The 19,843-nt window shown below is 33.0% G+C and overlaps 1 protein-coding gene and 1 pseudogene across 2 annotated transcripts; one reads left to right on the forward strand and one right to left on the reverse strand.

Annotated features, from left to right (window-relative positions):
• LOC114074821 overlaps window positions 1–15,373 on the reverse strand; it is a 37,709-nt pseudogene extending 22,336 nt beyond the window's left edge.
• Window positions 8,556–19,441, forward strand: LOC107008077 (U-box domain-containing protein 4-like). Of its 2 annotated transcripts, none has more exons than XM_015206983.2 (5): window positions 8,556–8,930; window positions 16,069–16,349; window positions 16,570–16,686; window positions 16,844–18,847; window positions 19,058–19,441. In XM_015206983.2, exons 2-5 carry the CDS (start codon window positions 16,074–16,076, stop codon window positions 19,115–19,117), a joined length of 2,457 nt encoding a protein of 818 aa, XP_015062469.1. In that variant the 5' UTR covers window positions 8,556–8,930; window positions 16,069–16,073; the 3' UTR covers window positions 19,118–19,441. The 2 variants fall into 2 exon arrangements, with proteins under 2 accessions (XP_015062469.1, XP_015062468.1); XM_015206982.2 differs by having other exon boundaries at window positions 8,556–8,912.
• Window positions 19,442–19,843: the final 402 nt, after the last annotated feature.

A 19,843-nucleotide genomic window follows, 5' to 3' on the forward strand; every position in this document is an offset into this window, starting at 1 on the left:
CATTGTCTAGCTAGACATTACAATTATTCATTACATGCATTCAAGTTTTTCATATGTTGCCAGATCAAAACAAACCTCATTGCATCCACCAAAGGAGAAAACATCTCCAATAATGTCAGGATTTTTGCGATAAACCTTTATGCCCCAAGGCACAAACCGTATTTGATATCTTACGGTTATACTATCGCATAATAATTTATTTGTACCCCACTGACATTATACCTTGATTTATGGACTACCAGTCCAAAATGTCACTTTTCTAAGTGAAACAAAATATACTTGAATTGTGCATTTTACTTGGCCAACCATTTATCTGTCCACACTATATGACAAATTTGAATTCAAGATCCTCGTCACAATTTATATCATTGAGCGCTACCTCATATCAAAGATACCGTCGACGGTTATTTGATATCGATTCCAACAAGACATAACTTATCGAGATCTCTTCATTTTTCATTATTTCAGGTACCTGAACCTTTTTCAAGATTTTATGAAGTGTTATGTCAATGTGCTCTTTTATAGCACTTGCCTCATTATCATGACCATATTGATCATTTGCTCCTTCCTTCTTCAAGGAATTTTATATTTGGAATCGATTGGTCTATTACGCTTCCGGCGTATCATAGACTCTGTCCTTCAAGGACTTCACATTGGAGCATTTGCAGCTGAATTATATCATAGGGTCAGTGCATTCATCTGGCAACTGATTTGCAACATTATGCAACTGAATTATCCCTTGAACTTTAAGTTCACATATTTATTTAACGAGGATCTAGATAATTCATAATTAACCTCACACATAATTTTCAGCTGTCAATCATCTCTCCCCCTAATGTTAGAAAATCTAACATTCATTCCAACCTTATTTGGAAGTTCATCTTTGTGCGTGGTGGAGCAATTAAAATCATAACCGCACATTCAACATTTTAGATGAAAATTATATGGTTCCTGACCCTGAACCAATTTTAATGGGGAAACCTTGTTGGTTTGATGCATACATGTGTTGCTACATGTTAAATAAAATTATCTCATACCAAATCTTATTTGGGAGTTTTGTTCTCATAACCATGATTTAGCTATAATTGGAGGCATACAATTTCTGCTAAATCAACCAGCATTATCAATATAATTTCATAGTTTGGAACTGTGCTCTTAATTTTAACAATTCGAGCAAACAACCTTACAAAAACCAATTTGTAAGTTGACAACAAAATACATGTGACCATCGCATAGATGCATCAATCATATAGTTGCAAATGATCCACATGACAGGTAAACGGGCCCATATTCACCCTTTTATATGTTCCAAAAATTTTAGGGGATTACAATCCCAACCTTAGCTGGTACAATGATCATTTTATCAAGAGAACAAGCAACACAAGAGAATTCTTGAAGAATCTTTATTTCTTCATCATATAAATCACCTGAATTCTCAATCACGTTTGCATCACATTTAATCGGAATGGTCAACCAGTCATGCCAACTGATCTTTATTTTAGTACACTTATAATTTACTTTTACATGTGATTTCATCAGCATGTACATGTTTGTATGGAACAAACAAGAGGAAAAGTGGGGTAATCTTTTACATAAACATTAATAACCCTCTTCGGTTGTAGTGATTTATAGTCTCAATATTTATTTTCAATTCATCCGAAACTTAAAAAGTTTCTTTTGAGACTTACTACAACCCCAATATTATTCCTCTGATAATAGCACAACTCGTTAGAGCTTGCAATTAATTTTGTGTACTGTCACATATTGCATGACACCATCCCTATGGTGAGCATCTCCTTCAAGGAGGAAATTATATTATTATTGTCATGGTCAAAATCATTACGAGCAAGACGTCTTTCTTGCTTTACTTTTGTTGTACCATAGGTACACAACCAATGACAAATTTGTATTGCCACACAATAATGACCACAACCCTTATAGGCAAGAACTATTTCTTTCTTTTGCCCTTTCGGTAGTTCACAATAAACATACCATAGTGACGTATAAAACGTACAATACAATTAGCCATTTCTGCCAAATAAAATTTATTTCCTCTCAAATCTCCCGTAGAGATGAGAAGTGACATATATCATTTTTTCTCAAACCTTCCATAGAGGTGAGTTGTGGCATATATCCAACCCATAATGATTTTATCACATCTGGACCCATTCTCTTATAGAATGGTCGAGCATTCACGATACTCATCACAAGTCACATTCTCTTCAAGGAATGGACTAATTATTTATATGTACTTCATAAATTTGCATTATAAGCACATTGTCATGGCTTTAAAATTCATCATATTTCCATGACACACCTCAACATCACTTTGAAAGATCAAGTGTACCATCACTTTATCTTCTTGTATCATGATAGAGGATTTATAAACTTGTCAAATTATTGGGTTGACAACATTCACAAGTCTAATGACCTTTCATACCATTTTGATAATAAAAATTGCCTTCACATTTTGAAGGACTATTTGAAGAACTCATAGTGTTCTTCCTTTTATCATTACCACAATGATGACTATTATAATTCTGTCCCTCCACGCCCTTATTCATATCATTAATTATTTGTCATCTTTCAGACTAATCATTCACTGCTACCACATTCATATGATTGAATGGAGCAAGTCAACAGGCGGATTTCAGAGTTATCACATGTTGCTACCACATTCTTTTCAAGGAATGGAGCAAATTCAATATGATGAATTTCAAGACATTTCATCAAAAATATATTATTTTTCTTAGTGATCATTTTATCATCGCTATGGTGCATTGGCTCAAACTCAATGTCTTACCCATATAAGGCGTGTTACGCCATAATTCTATGGGACTTGAACCCAATCACGGTGCATCAAAACTCTAATTGATGTCTTACCCTTTTGGTGCGATAGAACTTGAATCTATCGTCTTATCCTCAAATATTTTTTTAATTGTGGTGCATCCGGACTTTAACCTGATGTCTTACCCTTTTGGTGCGATGAAACTTGAATCCATCGTCTTACCCTTAACCAACGGTATAATCAATCGAAGTACAACATGATTTATTCTTTGAGTCTTTCAAAACAATCAAAATAATATTCAAACTCATGCTATTAAAATTTTATACCTTCTTCCATTTAAGAAATTTTGTATAGCATGTCATATTCAACCAATAGTAGTATATGTCTTTGGTTCCTAATAATTGTTAGTGACTGAACACTATTTTATTCTGAATCATAAAAGATTTTAGAAAATACATACCTGATTTTATGCATATAATACTTTGATCTTCATAACGAGGTCAACCAAAATATGAGCTAAAGAAAAACAAGAACTCACTCTCAATTAGATAGAGACTCGTGCTGATAACGTGTTATAAAATCTAAACTCATAAGAATATAATCATAAAGAGAAGAAGACAAGAGAAGTAGATGTAGGAGAAATTTCTTCTTATTCAAAAATGTATTATACAAAAGGTGAATGATATCTCTATTTATAGAGTTGAGATATCACTCCAAAGGCCACCATCATAAATGCCCAATTAGTAGGTACATAGTTATCCAAATGGTTCTTATCACCTTGAAAACATGTATACATGAATACAATTAAGTCTTGAGTATATCTAAAGGACAATCCACACAATTCAATGGATTTATAACAAGATATTTATTGTCCTTCCAAATTATATTAATTGATAAATGTATGTTCAACTAAACTAATATTATGAAAAAAATAATTGATTTATATTTTTCAAATTAGCATATTTTAATTGAAATAATCATAAAAAAAAAACTAAAATTACAAGATTTCTATGAGCATCATGAAACGCAAGTTTGACAAAAAGATTAATATTATAAATAAAATGTCCTAACTTACTAAAACATTTGACAAAAAGATAATCTACCCAGCCTAGCTAAAAAATAAACGAATTGCAATAAGGAATCTCAAGTCAATATTACTACAACAAGTGAAACTGAAATATATCATAGGTTCTAAATTCAAAACAAAAAAAATTAACATGATACTCTTAGGTCAGACTTTAACATAACATACAAAATTCTACTTTAATTTAAAAATTAGAATACTAACATAATTATGCTAATGAAAAAAATAAAAAAGTGTCCTTAATATCTTGCATTAACCTAGCTAAGTTTGGAAATTATAATATTCCTGATGTAATCGCTAATTAAGTTATATATAAAAGATCTATTATTACAAAAAAAAAATAGATAATACAAAAAATTGCATGGAATCACATAAAGTGAAGGTTGAGAATAAAATAAATAACATAAATAAAAGATATTTAATAATAAATTGACGTTTGCTATTTAATCTGTATTAACAAATAGATATGACAATAACTTTGTGAAAACATAAACAACAAATTTTAAAGTATGTATTTAAAAATATCAATTAATAATATAAGCATAGATTAATGACCTTAAAAACATATCAGAATTGTAACAACAAAATGGAGAAAAACAAAGCCCACTAAATGGACAGTGTCCCCTTAAGAAAATTATTTTCCTCTAGTACCCGAGGATAAGAGGATTAGATCCTCTCAGGATGGAACAATTCTATTCGTCAATATATTGATACAAAAATAATGGTGTGAGTGAGTCATTCAACAAAGCAAAGTACATAAATATTTAGTTGTTTAGAAGAAGAAGTTCAAAATTTCCATTGTTTTAAAATGAAAGGAGATTCTCTATTTATAGACAACAAAGGGTACTGTGAATTTTTTAAAAATAAAAATCTAATTATCTAAAATTTAAAATTCGTATTAGACAATATAAGAAAATTTTAATGATATTAATTAAATATTTTAGATATTTATTGTCCTTCCAAATTATATTAATTAATAAATGTATGTTCAATTAAACTAATATTATGAAAAAATAATTGATTTATATTTTTCAAATTAGCATATTTTAATTGAAATAATCATAAAAAAACTAAAATTACAAGATTTCTATGAGCATCATGAAACGCAAGTTTGACAAAAAGATTAATATTATAAATAAAATGTCCTAACTTACTAAAACATTTGACAAAAAGATAATCTACCCAGTCAAGCTAAAAAATAAACGAATTGCAATAAGAAATCTCAAGTCAATATTACTAAAACAAGTGAAACTGAAATATATCATAGGTTCTAAATTCAAAACAAAAAAAATTAACATGATACTCTTATGTCAGACTTTAACATGACATACATAAATTCTATTTAATTTAAAAATTAGAATACTAACATAATTATGCTAATGAAAAAAATAAAAAATTGTCCTTAATATCTTGCATTAACCTAGCTAAGTTTGGAAATTATAATATTCCTGATGTAATCGCTACTTAAGTTATATATAAAAGATCTATTATTACAAAAAATAGATAATACAAAAAATTGCATGGAATCACATGATGTAAAGGTTGAGAATGAAATAAATAACATAAATAAAAGATAATTTTTTATGATATAAAAATAGATAAATAATAGAGACGATAAATAAAATAATAAATATAAAGTAATCAGTTTGTAATTACACCAGATAATTACCAGTAATTCACAACTCCTCCCTGAGTATTGGAGAGTGCAATTACTCACCGCCAATAATGCCGAATTATCTATTGACTGAGTAATTACATGATCAATCAAACACTTTAGATAGTATAATTACACTCAATTATACCAAATCTAATAACTAGGTCGCTTTCCAAATAAGCATTTAATGTTTGTATAAGCAACTTCTTTTACATATTAATTGAAGCATGTTTCCCCTTCTTAAAGTTTTTAAAACTAAAGAGGTGAATGAGTTTGCACACTATCATTATATCTTTACTAGCTTGATATGACGTTTTATATACGAATTTAGCTACTTCAATTTTATAGTAAAAATCTTTGTTTTAGATATCATTCACAAGTATTTTACCTAGATCTCCATAAAAAATATGTCTTGCTCTTATGAAGAAAAACATTAAACTAGCTTTTTGAATCTGATCAAGAGGACAAAACAAATTAAGTAAAAAAATTTCATCAATGTCTTACAAAAATATATACGCAAACAAATTTGATCTTCAAAATAACAATTTCTACCATTTATATTTCAAAGAAGCTTATCGTAACTTGCTAAGTTTATAACTAAATAATATTTTATAGGTAAGTGACAACATCACCTTGTAGCATACTATAATATGAACTCAAAGGTTTTAGCAAAAACAAACATATAATGTGTCTAAAGAAGTGTTCACTTAACTAACAAAAAATACTAATACAGCATCCCTATATTTTACTAGAGTTTCTCTTCTTCTCGGAAATAACTACATAATCCTTCATGACTTCTCTTTTAAAATGACTTCCTCTTTTTAGGATTGAAGGTTTATTGCTAAAACAATATAAAATAATATGACATAACATCTCATTAAGAGAGAGAATAATTTATTTTTATTATATCAAGTTTATTTTGAGGAAAATAAAAATATTTGAATTATATTGTGGTCCTAAAAGAAACAAAAGTGATATTGTAAGACAATTTTCCAAACATAAATGACTTGTCAAAAAAATTACTTGAATAAAAATATAAAATCAAATTTATGCATATAGGATTTTATTTTTATGATAAGAAATATGAAATATTGGAGTTATAATAGTGAATAAATTAATTTGAGAGGAAGTAATATTTTGTTGAAAGACATATCTTCACTCAATTTTTAATGAATAATTTGATTAAATAACCTTTATTTAATTTATTATTATTATAATAATAATAATAATAATAGAAAAGTGTTGAATATTGTTGGATTTTTAAGAAATTAAATTTTATGAACTCATAGTTATTACTATTTGTATAATATACAGTAATTTTACGGTATATTTTTTCAAATTCATTTACATTTATAGTAGGAAAAATTAAATGAATTAATATATTTTAAAAATAATTACTTATTTTAGCGATATTTTTTGTTTATTATCATTTATAGCAATATTGTAATAAATCTGTAATATGTATTAAAAGTGAATTATGTATGCAATATATTTGAATTATAATTGTTATTTAAAATATATTATGTTTGTTTGGTAAAAAATTGTCACATTGTATTATAGGTGTATTAAAATGTGTGATAAATGTATTATCAATCATTAAAACTTGTATTATGTGTGAATAATAAACTGGGGCAAGCACAACACTCGTTCCCGCAGCCATTGTTGCAGCTGATAGACTCAAAAGTAATATATATTAAACTTGTATTATAAATGAATTAAAAGTGATTAAGTGAAAAAAATAAAAATGATAAATATATTTTTATTATAATATATTTATGTAAGTTTCCCTTTATAGTATTTAAATCTATGTATATAAGTTTTGAGAATGAATAAGTTTTTAAATTCAAACAATCCTTTTTAATTGTTGAATACATATTACTAGATAAAAAACTTTTCTAACACATATAATTTGTATCTGTAAGAGTAAAAGTTTAAAATTTTATATAAAAAAATACATAGTCAATTAACTTTGACAAAAAAAAAAATCACATAGTTATGGAATCAACGTCGAAATTTAAAACATTAAAATGTCTAAAAATCATACTATATAGATTACAAACACTCATACAAACTAGGGTTATATTTTAGTATAATTATAGTAACTAGTAAAACTATCCCCGCTTCGCGCGGGAATTAAATATTACAAAATTTATAAAGTATTACTTAAAGTATATCCAACATTATCACTAAAACACTATATTATCTTACGTGCAAGATTACGTAACAACAAACATTAATAATGTAAAGGAAAATGAAAATTATTACATCTTACCATTATCCTTAATAACATTAGCATAAATTAATGATTGTTAGAAGACATACAGGATTTATAACATAAACAATGGTCTTAGTGAGTCATTCAACATGAGCAATGTATACAAATATTTAATTGTGAATGAGGAGGAGGACAAGGAGAAGGAGAAGAAACACGTACACAAATATTTAATTGTGAATGAGGAGGAGGAGGAGAAGGAGAAGGAAATGAAATACTAAGAGGTGTAATATTTTCGTAGTTTTATATGAGAGGAAATCCCTCTATTTATAGACAACAAAGGGTACTGTAAAAAAATTGTTATTGTGCTTCATCAGAAAGGTTTCAACTATTTGGAAAAGTTGCAACCCTTTGGAATGCTCACAATCTTTTATAAAAGTTGCAACTTTTCATCAAAGTCGCAATTCTTCATCAAAGTCGCAACTTTTCATAAAAGACAGAACTTTTCATAATAGACGCAACTCTTCATTAAAGTTGCAACTTTTCATAAGAGTCACAACTTTTCATCAAAGTCACAACTCTTCATTAAAGTCATGACTTTTTATAAAAGTCTAACTTTTCACGAAATGAGAAGGCTAGTTTTGGTAATAAATTAAATTAAAAGGGAATCCTAATTTCTGGTGATGCCACGTAGGCGAGCTTAAGATTTTCTTTTATATATATATATGATTATTCCTTTATCATAGAAAAAAAAGAAGATTATAGTTATAATATTATTTCAAAAACATTGTTCTATAAATAAAAAGTCAAATATATATAAAATGGACCTTAAATCCCTTTCTTTGTTAAGCAAAATTTCCAACTTGGCTCTTTATCGAGCATCGATCAGAAGCAGCTAAAATCTCAACTGCAGACATTCTTGTTCGTTATCTATCTACCCCATTACCTCTAATCTGCTTCTGATTCATCTGAAGTACGAAAATTTTGAGATTCCAAGTTGCCAGAATTGACAATTTTCGATACTAAATTGCTCAAAAACGCGTTGATTCTTGGGTTTGGTGGAATCAATTTGGTTGGTCATCTTTTTGAGCTTGGTCTTGGTCTTTGTTTTTGCCATTTCTTTGTGGGTTTTAAGAGAGCTTTATTTTTTGTGGTCAGAAGGGAAGAATATCAGGTTTGAAGTTTTTAATTGGTGATTTTTTTTTTCATTTGCTTTTATGGGGTTTTTGTTATTACTTCAATTGCTTTGTTTTTGTGTAATTAAGGTGCTCTAGTTCTGTAATTGAAATGGAGTTTTGTAATTAATTGTGATTTTTGTTAGGATTTGCTAGTTATTGTTATTAGGATGGTTCTTGATTGTTTCCTTGTTTGGATAGTACAGCAATGAAATGTATTTCTGATAGATTTTGCTGCAAATTTATCGGGAGAAAGTTCAAACCCATGTTGGAAAGTAGAAGGTTAGAGGGTTGTAGAGGATGGTTAGAATACCAGTTGATTTTGTGGAGATTAGGTGGCATGAGAGGCAAAGTCACAATTTGATGCTTACGGGTTCTAGATTTTGATCCTTTTTGAGTTACTAGGTTTTACATTAATATCTATGCATATTCAATGATTTTTTCAAGACAATACTAAGTTTGAACTATAGCTAATCCATAGGCAAGATTTGCACTCTGCCGCGGGTGCAACCCATGGCCCCGACAGCTTGATATAAGGGAGTGTTAGAAGGAAAATTCTCATATAGTTATAAAGTTTGCTCTTTATGATAAATCTGTTCTTAGATTTCCACTTGCCTTTCTGGCTTTCCATGTTTCAGGTCTCAAATGTCCATCTTTGTCTTACTTCTTTTTGAAGATAGAGTTGTGTTCAGACAGTATTAAGCTACAGTTGGACCTAAATAGTGAGTTTATGTTGTCCCTAAGAATGGCAAGTGGTTTGAAGTAGAGGAGTGATAATTTGAGATTTCTGGTCGAAATCCCAGCTATTATACTCAGTGATAAGTGCAAATGCTCAGTCTTGGTGGGCAGGGTTATTTGGAACTTATATTTGTTTTTTTTACTGGTTGCCTGGTTGATGAGTTGGCAAGTTTCCCCAAATACTATAGTCACTTAGAATAAAGTGACCTCATTATCATAGAAATGTCCTGAAAATTGGGTTAGAGAAGGAAGAGCACTGAACTTGATAGTAATACTTGTAGGAACGAAATATGAGTGACAACTGTTGCCTTAATACTTGTGGAGAATCAGTCAGCTGTACTGGGGTAAGGGAGTTGCTGAATATCTGCTTCACTCTAACGTACCAGATGTATTCTCCATTCTGATAAAATAGCACAAGAGTTCTCTGTAGAATATGGAGCAGGACTTCTTATTTCTGGATCTAGAAGAAATCTGATTTGCCTTGCCGATAAGTGTGTAGGTGGCAATATTGACTTTAAAGCTCAAGTCTTTAACCAAAATAAAGTGGACAGATAGAGGATTTAAAATAGAGGGTCTCGAAATCTCACACTTGCGCTCACATGGAATAAAAAGAGGAAGTTTCAATTATTTGTGGTCTATGAAATGGGGAGATTGACGAGGATGTTACACATTGTATTGCAATGGGGTTGATCAGATGGGGGATCACATCCAGTGTGTTGTGTGATAAGAATGTGCCCCCTAGCCTTAACATGTATGTTTTATAAAGTGGTGGTCAGATCAAATATGATGTATGGTAGAAAGTGTTGGCTAGTCAAGAACTCGCATGTCCAAAATATGAAAGTAGTGGAATTGAGGATGTTGATATAGATATGTGAGCATATTAGGAGAGATAGGTGAGAATCGAAGATATCTGAAACAAGGTGATAGTGGCCCCCGTTGTGGACTAGAAAAGGTTGGCGAAAATGAGATGTTTCGTACATGAGAAGAGAAGATGCACAGACACTTCAATAAGTAGGTGTGAGAGCTTGGCTATAGTGGGTATGGGGAGAGGTAAAGGTAGGCCGGAGAAGTAACCAGAAGAGGTTATAAGGTAGGACATGACACACTTTCAGCTTACTGAGGACATGACCCTAGATAGGAGGATCTAGAGGTCGAAGATTATGATAGAAGGCTAGTGGTAGTCGAGTATTGTCTAGTTTCCTTATCAGTATTATTTTTATTACTCTTCTACTATCTTATTCTTCTATTTTATTGTCTCTTTGGCTTCGGTTATCATACCATTTGTTATTGCTACTGTTCCCTTCTCTATTGTTTTCATTATAAATTGCTTCACTACTTTATTTGTTTTACATACCCGATTCTTAATATGCTTTACTTTGAGCGGAGGGTCTAGCAGAATCGACCTCTCTACTTCTCAAGGTAGAGGTAAGACTGCAGACACACCACCCTCCCCTAGCCTTCCTTGTGGAATTATACTGGGTAGTGTTATTGTTGTACATCTTCATCTAACCGTGCATTTTCTTGGTGCAAACCTTAAGTCATTGATTGGGGACTCCTCTGTATCCCCCCCACCCCACCCCACCCCACCCCACTATTTACAGTTGGGTATTTGGTATGACTTTCGTATTATTCTTCTCCAAAGTTTCATTCTATGAGTCATAAGTTGAGTACGATGATCATTCAGACAACTTTCACTTGTCAGGGAAAGGAACAGGTTAAAGGAAGATGTGAGTTTGTAGATACAATTGTATAGGAAATTCATGACAATGAGACCTTAGTAAAGGGAGCAAAAATTAATCAAATAGGAAGGAGATAAAGGAATGGACTGAAAGGGAATTCTCTAGGGAATAAGTTTGGAAAGGAGTTATATGCTGGAGATAAAGATCCAGGATCAGATGACTTCACCTTGGTGTTCTTCTGAAAATATTGGCACAAGGTTAATGGTGACATTATGGAGAAAGTATGATCTTCTCATGAAATTGGGAGGTTTGTTAAAGGTTTCAAAGCTTTGTTGACCTCAATAATATAGAAGGACCAATATCAAATACAAAAAATAACAGAACCATTAGCCTAGTAAAAAGTATCTGCAAGATTATTAATAAGATGCTCTGCATTAGACTAAAGAAGGCTGGACAAGATACTATTAACATTCCATATACAGTCATGGAAGGTCTTAAGAACAATTATAAATAGTGTTATAGACTTTAGTAAGATTCTGGAAATAGAATGTGATGTAAATCAATTGGAGTTAATTAGAATGAATCAGGGATATTTAGGATCAATAGGACAATTCAATTCCTGTAACTATGTATTCATTTCCTATTTTATGATGTGTGCAAAATATTAAACCTTCATTGGTTGAAAGGAATAACCAAGGTGAAAGTCATAAAACATGTCTGGAACCCATCCTTCTTTCTTCCACATCATTCTTTTCTCTTCATTTTTGAAAAGGATGGAAAAATCTACAAACGGCACTTGTAGCTAGTAAAATGGTGGATTCTTTAAAAAAAAAAAAGAAACTCATTGAGTACTTTGCAAACTGCACCTTGAGAAGGCATAGTTATAAAATCATATCAGGGCCTTTGGATTTTGTGATGGAGAGGATGGGCTTCACAAAAAGAAGGATCAAGTCTCCTTAATCACTTTTAGGCTTTTCAAATAAAACTCATTGATTTTTATTTTTTATAAAATCGGTGATTTGTAAGTTTTGTTAGTAAACACTAAATCAGAAGAAAGAGGATGCTGGAGGCAGTTACAACCAAATTATATTACCATTACAAGCTATGCGATGTGCCAATGAAATCAACAATAACCGAGCTATCATTTACACCAACAATAGCCTTGTTGTACCAAAATCTAAGCACAAATAGTCAATTTTGTTTGTGCTTGTGTAGATTCTTCTTTATCCTCAACATATCTGTTATTTCTTTCCTTTCAATCTATGTTGCTCAAACTCGGGTGCGGACCTAGAGGTCATATCCTTCATCCCATAAATTTTAGGATTTGAGGGTATGGAACCGAGTGCTAATACGGGTGTGCTAGGATACAGCTAATAAGTGTGTATTACAACATAAAAGAATGTATCTACTACATATATAAGTATATCTCGATTAATAAATGTTATTAAACTAAACTGATAAATTTGATTCTATATAAATACCTAATATTTTATTCATAAGATATCTCAAGTAATGTTAAAAGATTATCATACTTCATATAACTATATAAATATGACATGAACCCAAAAATCATACCAAATATCTAACCCATTTATACTTCTTGGTCATAGATATAGTCAAAACATCCAAGGTAAGTTTAAATACAATATGGATCCCACAGCCATCAAACGACACAGGTGAAACAGGGATTTTGAAAGGTCCAAGCAACATAACTTCCAATTGCCACCAAAGGGCTGTTGGGATTTTTTCAAGTGAGAAAAAGAGGCGTTGTGGATTCCCTTTCTGCTGGAGGAACTGGAGAGTATCATGAGGCACTACTTTAGAGGCGCCATAGCTAGTGTAAGGAAGTAGGACAAAGTATGGGTTCGTCACCTAATATTCGTGAATGACACACAATACATATAACAGTATGACCTTGTACAACTATCGAGGCCTATCTTTAGTCATCGTAAAATTCAGTAGTCGGAAGAGTAGAGCAAAGATTAGCAGATTGAAAGTGGTAAGGAGATGCTTTCAAGCATACCTTCTTATTACATGGCTCACATGCAAATGTATAATGAATAATTGTAATGATCCATAGAATTTCTTGTGAGACACAACAAGGAGGTTTAAGATGTTCACTTTGTAAATTCCAATAAAGAATTGGAGGCTTGGTTATGGACGTAAGGATTTCGTTCAAGCCCTCGTGGGGAAATGGATTTGGAGATTTGACAAAAAGAATCAGGCACTTTTGAAGATAGTGGTTGCTAGAATGTACAGGGGTATGGAGAATGGAGAACATCTTGATCGTTGGGGAGGTCTATGGAGGAGCATAATAGAGACAAGGATGATAATGGGAAAGATCCACTTCAAGGCGAGTAGGGGACAAAGTTTGCTCTGAAAATATAGATGGAGTCGTATGACCTTCCAAACAACTCTTTTACAACCATCTTCTAATTTTTTCTTTTTGAGGAAGGTAACAATTTGTAGAAATAATCAGCACAAAGGTTGTGTTGAGAGCCATATTTACAATGTCAAAGCCAAGAAACAAATTATGTCTTTGTTCGTCTTACAAGGATTCTAAAATGAAAGAAAGATTCTGTATCACCTAAGACAGCCTCTTCCAGACCATCTTCCATATTAATCCAAAAAGACAATTCTATTGCACAAATGGAGCTCTTTGAGATTTAAGGTTGAAAAAAAGAACTTGCAGATTGGTAGATCGGTGAATTTGGAACACTATCCTATGATCAATTAGAAGATCTCCCTGATAGACTAAGATAGTTGAAGCAAAGCAGAATTAAAAATGTATGTTTTTTGTAATAAAGTCATTGTGCTTTCGAATACCAAGCAGATAGATGCAATCTCCTCTACTCAATATGAGGAGCATTGGAACATATCTGTTTTTCTACTTGGCTAGTACAGTGGGGATTTTCTCACTGTTGAGAACATGGAGCAGAAGAGATGCTAATGTACAAGCCATCTGAAGTTAGGACCATCCAGTGCCTTACAGTGAGCCAATTATAGTGTACTTCATTGAATTAGTTAGACATGGAACCCTTCCCTGTCACAGAATTTTTTCTAGTTTGTGCCTTCTAAGGGAAGAACAGGAAAAAACAGGGCATGTGAAATAGCTGCTGATATCCTATGATGCATATGTTGGCGATTGAATGGAAAGAAATGGAGAGGCTTCTGAAAGTGTGGAATACTCGTTTTACAAATGATGAGATTCTTTTATTTCTGACCAGTAAAAAGAATGAGATTCTTTTGATATCTTGTAAATTTTCGCTGTACCTATGAGGTGCGTGTTACTATAGATGATTGGGTGCTATTTTGTTAAGTGGATTTTGAGGTTCTCTACTTTTTGGATGCCACTTGTATACAGGGAACTGTCCTATTATATATATGTTATTATTACCTATCCTAAATGAGAAAAAAAAATTGTCTTGGATGAGAAGGCATCTTCAGTCTCTTAGGGGTCGTTTTGTAGAGTGTATTAGCAAAAATAATGCATGCATTAACTTTGTATATTGGTAGTCCCTTGTTTGGTACACTTTTTCATGTTATTTATAATTAATGTTTCCATTAGTTATACTCTCTATTGTGTATTGAGGAGTGTTACTAATACCATGGATTTCTAGGTATTAGTAATGCAAAGGGATTTAACACATGCATTAGCATGGTTGAAGACCCAATTTCGAAAGCACTTCTATATCTTTTCCACCATAATTGTGGAGGATATATTTGTAAATAGATATTTTTATGCAATGCATACTATTTTTATTACACCAAACCAAACAGAATACAAGCATAACTAATACACGCATTACACTCTATTGTACATTATTTTTATACACTCTACGAAACGAACCCTTAGGATTCTCCTCTAACCCTGATAGTTTTGTACACATTTGGTGCCATTAGTTAAATAGTATTCACCAGAATCCTAAGGGGTAAAGCGAACATGACATTATCTGCTTACTGTAGTCTGCAATAGCTGAGCGAGTAAGACAGCTTGTGATCATAGGTTTCCTTGCAATATACTTTTTGGCTTTTGCGTTCATGATTGCTCTAATGAAGTAAATTTTAATCCTTTTAGAATGTCTGAGGATCCTTATCCAGCTGTGGGTCCTGAGTGTTATGTGCGGATTCATGGGAACCCAATAGCTTTTGCTCAGGACCTATATATGTATAAATTGTCCACTAACATAAATTAATATTTGACTGCGAACCAAATTATAATTGTATATTAACTTGAGGTCATTGTATGAACCCATTAACTTCAAATCCTGGATTCGCCTGTCTTCATCTGGATGAGTTAATTAAAGATAAGAGTCAGCTGTATTCCTGGAAATTGTCCATTAGAAAGCTTTTGCTTCTTCCTGATGTGTTTTTCAAATGGAAAACTTCAAACTGAATTCAGGTTATAAATTCACCGGCATCCAAAATCTTAATCTGCTCTTCAACGTGATACTACCTTGAATCTGTCAAAATAGTAGCTAGCCTGGTTTTGTTTCATGATGGAACTTTCAAAAGATGGCTTCTAGAGATTCAAAACTAATGATTAAGCTACAGCCCATCTATACATTAGTGCGGTTTAATTTGTCTTAATTTGTGGCATAGTTTCCCATCAGTTTTCTTATCAAGTAAATTGAAGAGATAATTTGTCCAGTTTATCCTCTGTTATGCAACTCAGGTGTCTAACCTAGTTGGATATTGTTGATTTGGTTTATTGAGTAGTTTGATTGTTATTGACCAGGTGGAATGGAGATATCAATGTTAAAGATGCTTCTCAATAATATCTCCTGTTTTTGCCATTTATCATCAAGTGATCACATGAGTGGTGAACTGGTCCGTAGATATTACTGTAAGATTGAGGATATACTGAAGCTTGTAAAGCCGATTCTTGACTCCATTGTTGACGTTGAAGAGGCTTCTAGCGAGCTGCTCCTGAAAGCGTTTGCTGGGCTTGCTCAACATGTTGATGAACTGAGGGAGCTATTTGAAACCTGGGAACCATTGTGCAGTAAAATTTATTTTGTATGTTTGGAGATCTATCTCGTCATAACTTTCATGTCTTGAATAAGCTGATTATCTTATTACAGTCTGCATTTAATACTGATTAAAGATTTAAATTAAGAGAAACTATTTCTTATTTGCATTCATCTTAACTTACTGACTAACATGTAGCACATTTTCAGTCCTTTCAGCTATTCTTTTTATCTAGTTTGCTGATATTTTAATTTTTGATGATCCATAGGTCCTGCAAGCTGAACCATTGATTGGGAAAATTCGAACCTGTAGCCTGGAAGTACTTGAGCTCCTTAAATCTTCTCATAAAAGCCTTCCTGCTGATGTAACTTTGACAACTCTTGAGGTGGGTGCTAAGTACACGGCTTCTGTGTCTGTTCTACCTTTTAGTTGCATTCATCTAATCCTTCTGTGAAATCTTCCTCCCTACTGTCTCTTCTCATTTATTATGTTTGTGGATTTCTCATAATTTCTAAGGTGGGTGTATTTTGTTTGGATTGCAGCTCTATATACTGAAAATTAAGTATGTTGATTATGAATTGATATTAATGACAATTACAAAGGTTATTAAAGCTCAAGTGGAAGGCTTGGGAGCCAGCCCAGATAACTTTGCCAAAATTGCTGATTGCCTAAGCTTGAACTCAAACGAAGAGCTTTTGATTGAGCTTGTGGCCCTTGAAAAATTGAAAGAGAATGCTGAACAAGCTGAAAAGACTGAGGACGTTGAATATATTGAGCAAATGATAACTCTTGTTTCTCATATGCACGATTGCTTTGTCACTGTAAAACAGTCCCAGAGCTGTACCACTGTGTCAATACCTCCCGACTTTTGCTGCCCTCTTTCACTTGAGTTGATGACTGACCCTGTAATTGTTGCATCTGGTCAAACCTATGAGAGGGCTTTTATAAGGAGATGGATTGATCTGGGTCTCACTGTTTGCCCCAAGACACGGCAAACTCTGGGGCATACAAATCTCATTCCCAATTACACTGTTAAGGCACTTATTGCAAACTGGTGTGAGATAAATGATGTGAAGTTGCCTGATCCCATGATATCTTTGAGCTTGAACCAACCATCTTCCCTAATAACACATGCAGACTCTGGTGCATCCAGGGATAACCATGTATTTCCCCTTACAAGGGACAAACACTCCTTGTCACCAGACTCCACACAATCTTTAGGTTCTCCGAGAAAGACTTTGATTTCGTCAAGTGTAAACCAAAGAGAGGAATCATCTCCATCTCATCTCCGTTCCTCTTCAGAGGATTCTTTACCTGGAGTTGCTGGTAATGTACATGCTTTTGATGTTGAAAGGATAATTATGAAGAGTGAAGACCGGATGGCCCACTCTGGAGAGATAAGCTCACATGGTCATAGTACATTAGCTGTTGATGAACAGTTATCTTCAGGTCATAATAGAACAACCTCGGCACCCAGCACGCTTGCTAATTCAAACTTTTCCCCTGTAATTCCCAGTGATGGAAATAAGTTGTCCTCACAGTCAGAAGCTGCTGCTGTTGCTTCAGGGGATGTTGTAGTGGATTCCAAGCCTGCTGCTTCTATCCCTCGAAGGGAGCCAGAATTTCCATCTACACTAGAGACGAGACCTCGTAATCAAGCGATTTGGCGCAGACCATCTGAGAGGTTTCCAAGAATAATTTCTTCCCCTACAGTTGAAAAAAGGGCTGATCTATCAGAACTTGAGGAGCAAGTTAAAAAGTTGGTTGAGGACTTGAAGAGCACTTCCATTGATATGCAGAGAACTGCTACAGCTGAACTCCGGTTACTTGCCAAGCATAATATGGATAACCGTATGGTGATTGCAAATTGTGGTGCTATTAGCTTGTTGGTTAACCTACTTCATTCAGAAGACATGAAAGTACAAGAAGATGCTGTTACTGCACTTCTCAACTTGTCAATTAATGACAACAACAAGTGTGCCATTGCTAATGCTGATGCAATCGAACCTCTGATTCATGTCCTCCAGACAGGAAGCGACGAGGCTAAAGAAAATTCTGCCGCAACTCTTTTTAGCCTTTCTGTGATGGAGGATAACAAGATAAAGATTGGGAGGTCTGGAGCGATCAAACCTCTTGTTGATTTATTGGGAAACGGAACTCCAAGGGGCAAGAAAGATGCAGCGACAGCTTTGTTTAACTTGTCAATACTTCATGAAAACAAGGCTCGTATTATCCAGGCTGGTGCTGTAAAGTATCTCGTAGATTTGATGGACCCTGCTACCGGGATGGTTGATAAGGCTGTTGCCGTTTTATCCAATCTTGCAACCATTCCCGACGGAAGAGCAGGAATCGGTCAAGAAGGAGGGATTCCTCTTCTTGTTGAGGTTGTTGAGCTGGGATCTGCAAGGGGTAAAGAGAATGCAGCAGCTGCTCTCTTGCAACTATGCACTAACAGTAACAGGTTCTGCAACATTGTTCTCCAGGAAGGAGCTGTACCTCCGTTAGTGGCATTGTCACAATCTGGCACTCCAAGAGCAAGGGAAAAGGTCTGATGCCAGAAACCTTATCCATTTTCTTTCTTCAAATTTTGTGCACAGATAGCGTAAAATACTTTTACACCATCAGGTCAAGTTACCAGCTTATAACAAACAAAATATGATAACTTGATAGTACCAGGTTAAATTACACTCAGTGTAAATAAACTTTAGCCCTATTTGGTTTTTATGTCTAAATTTTAACCTTGTGATTACATGCAGGCTCAGGCACTTCTTAGCTTCTTCAGAAATCAACGGCACGGTAATGCAGGAAGGGGCTAATTTATACATTGAACAATTGGGCACATACTTTTCTTTTTAATTTACAGATAAATGATTTTGTGTGTAAATTTGATATTATAAGTACTGTATGTGAAAATCATGGTTTCCTAGAACGTTCACCGGATTTGTGAGATCTGCAGAAGTAACTTAGTTGGTGGCTCAGATGGAGTCCATCTGAATAGCTTTGTATGTACATGTGGAGAAATTTTTAGATGACCGCGAAATCGCTGCAGCCTTTGTAATTTTACAAGTGGTGGATTGGTAGATGATAACTATTCTTTCTTTTACTTAGAAATGCAAGTACACCCTCTTGATTTCTCTTTAGATTTTTCAAAATTTTAGATAACAAGTGTTAGCTGTTCAATGAACTTGTAGTTTCATAGATTAAATATTTGAATGTGGTATATTTTTGGATGTTAAGTATTGGTGTCATTATCATGTCATTTTACAAATCATAATGTTGTTGCAGTTTCTTTCCACTTGTTTTTTCTTTGTTGAAATGTTGTCATGTCATAGCATTATTGCAATGGAGTTCCTACTGAAAAATTTTATTTTGTGAGAGGCACAAGTAGTGTCAGTTGTGGGTCCCTTCAACTGACAATTTACAGTTCATCTCGCTTTTTCTTATTCATTTGTAATATTTTCTCTCTCATACCTCTCTAATGCATTTTCTTGAAAACTTTTAATGTAATTTTAAGTTAATGGAATTTTGGGACTTGCCCACAA

The sequence above is a fragment of the Solanum pennellii genome, chromosome 1 (assembly GCF_001406875.1).
Source record: "Solanum pennellii chromosome 1, SPENNV200".
NCBI classification, from domain to species: domain Eukaryota; kingdom Viridiplantae; phylum Streptophyta; class Magnoliopsida; order Solanales; family Solanaceae; genus Solanum; species Solanum pennellii.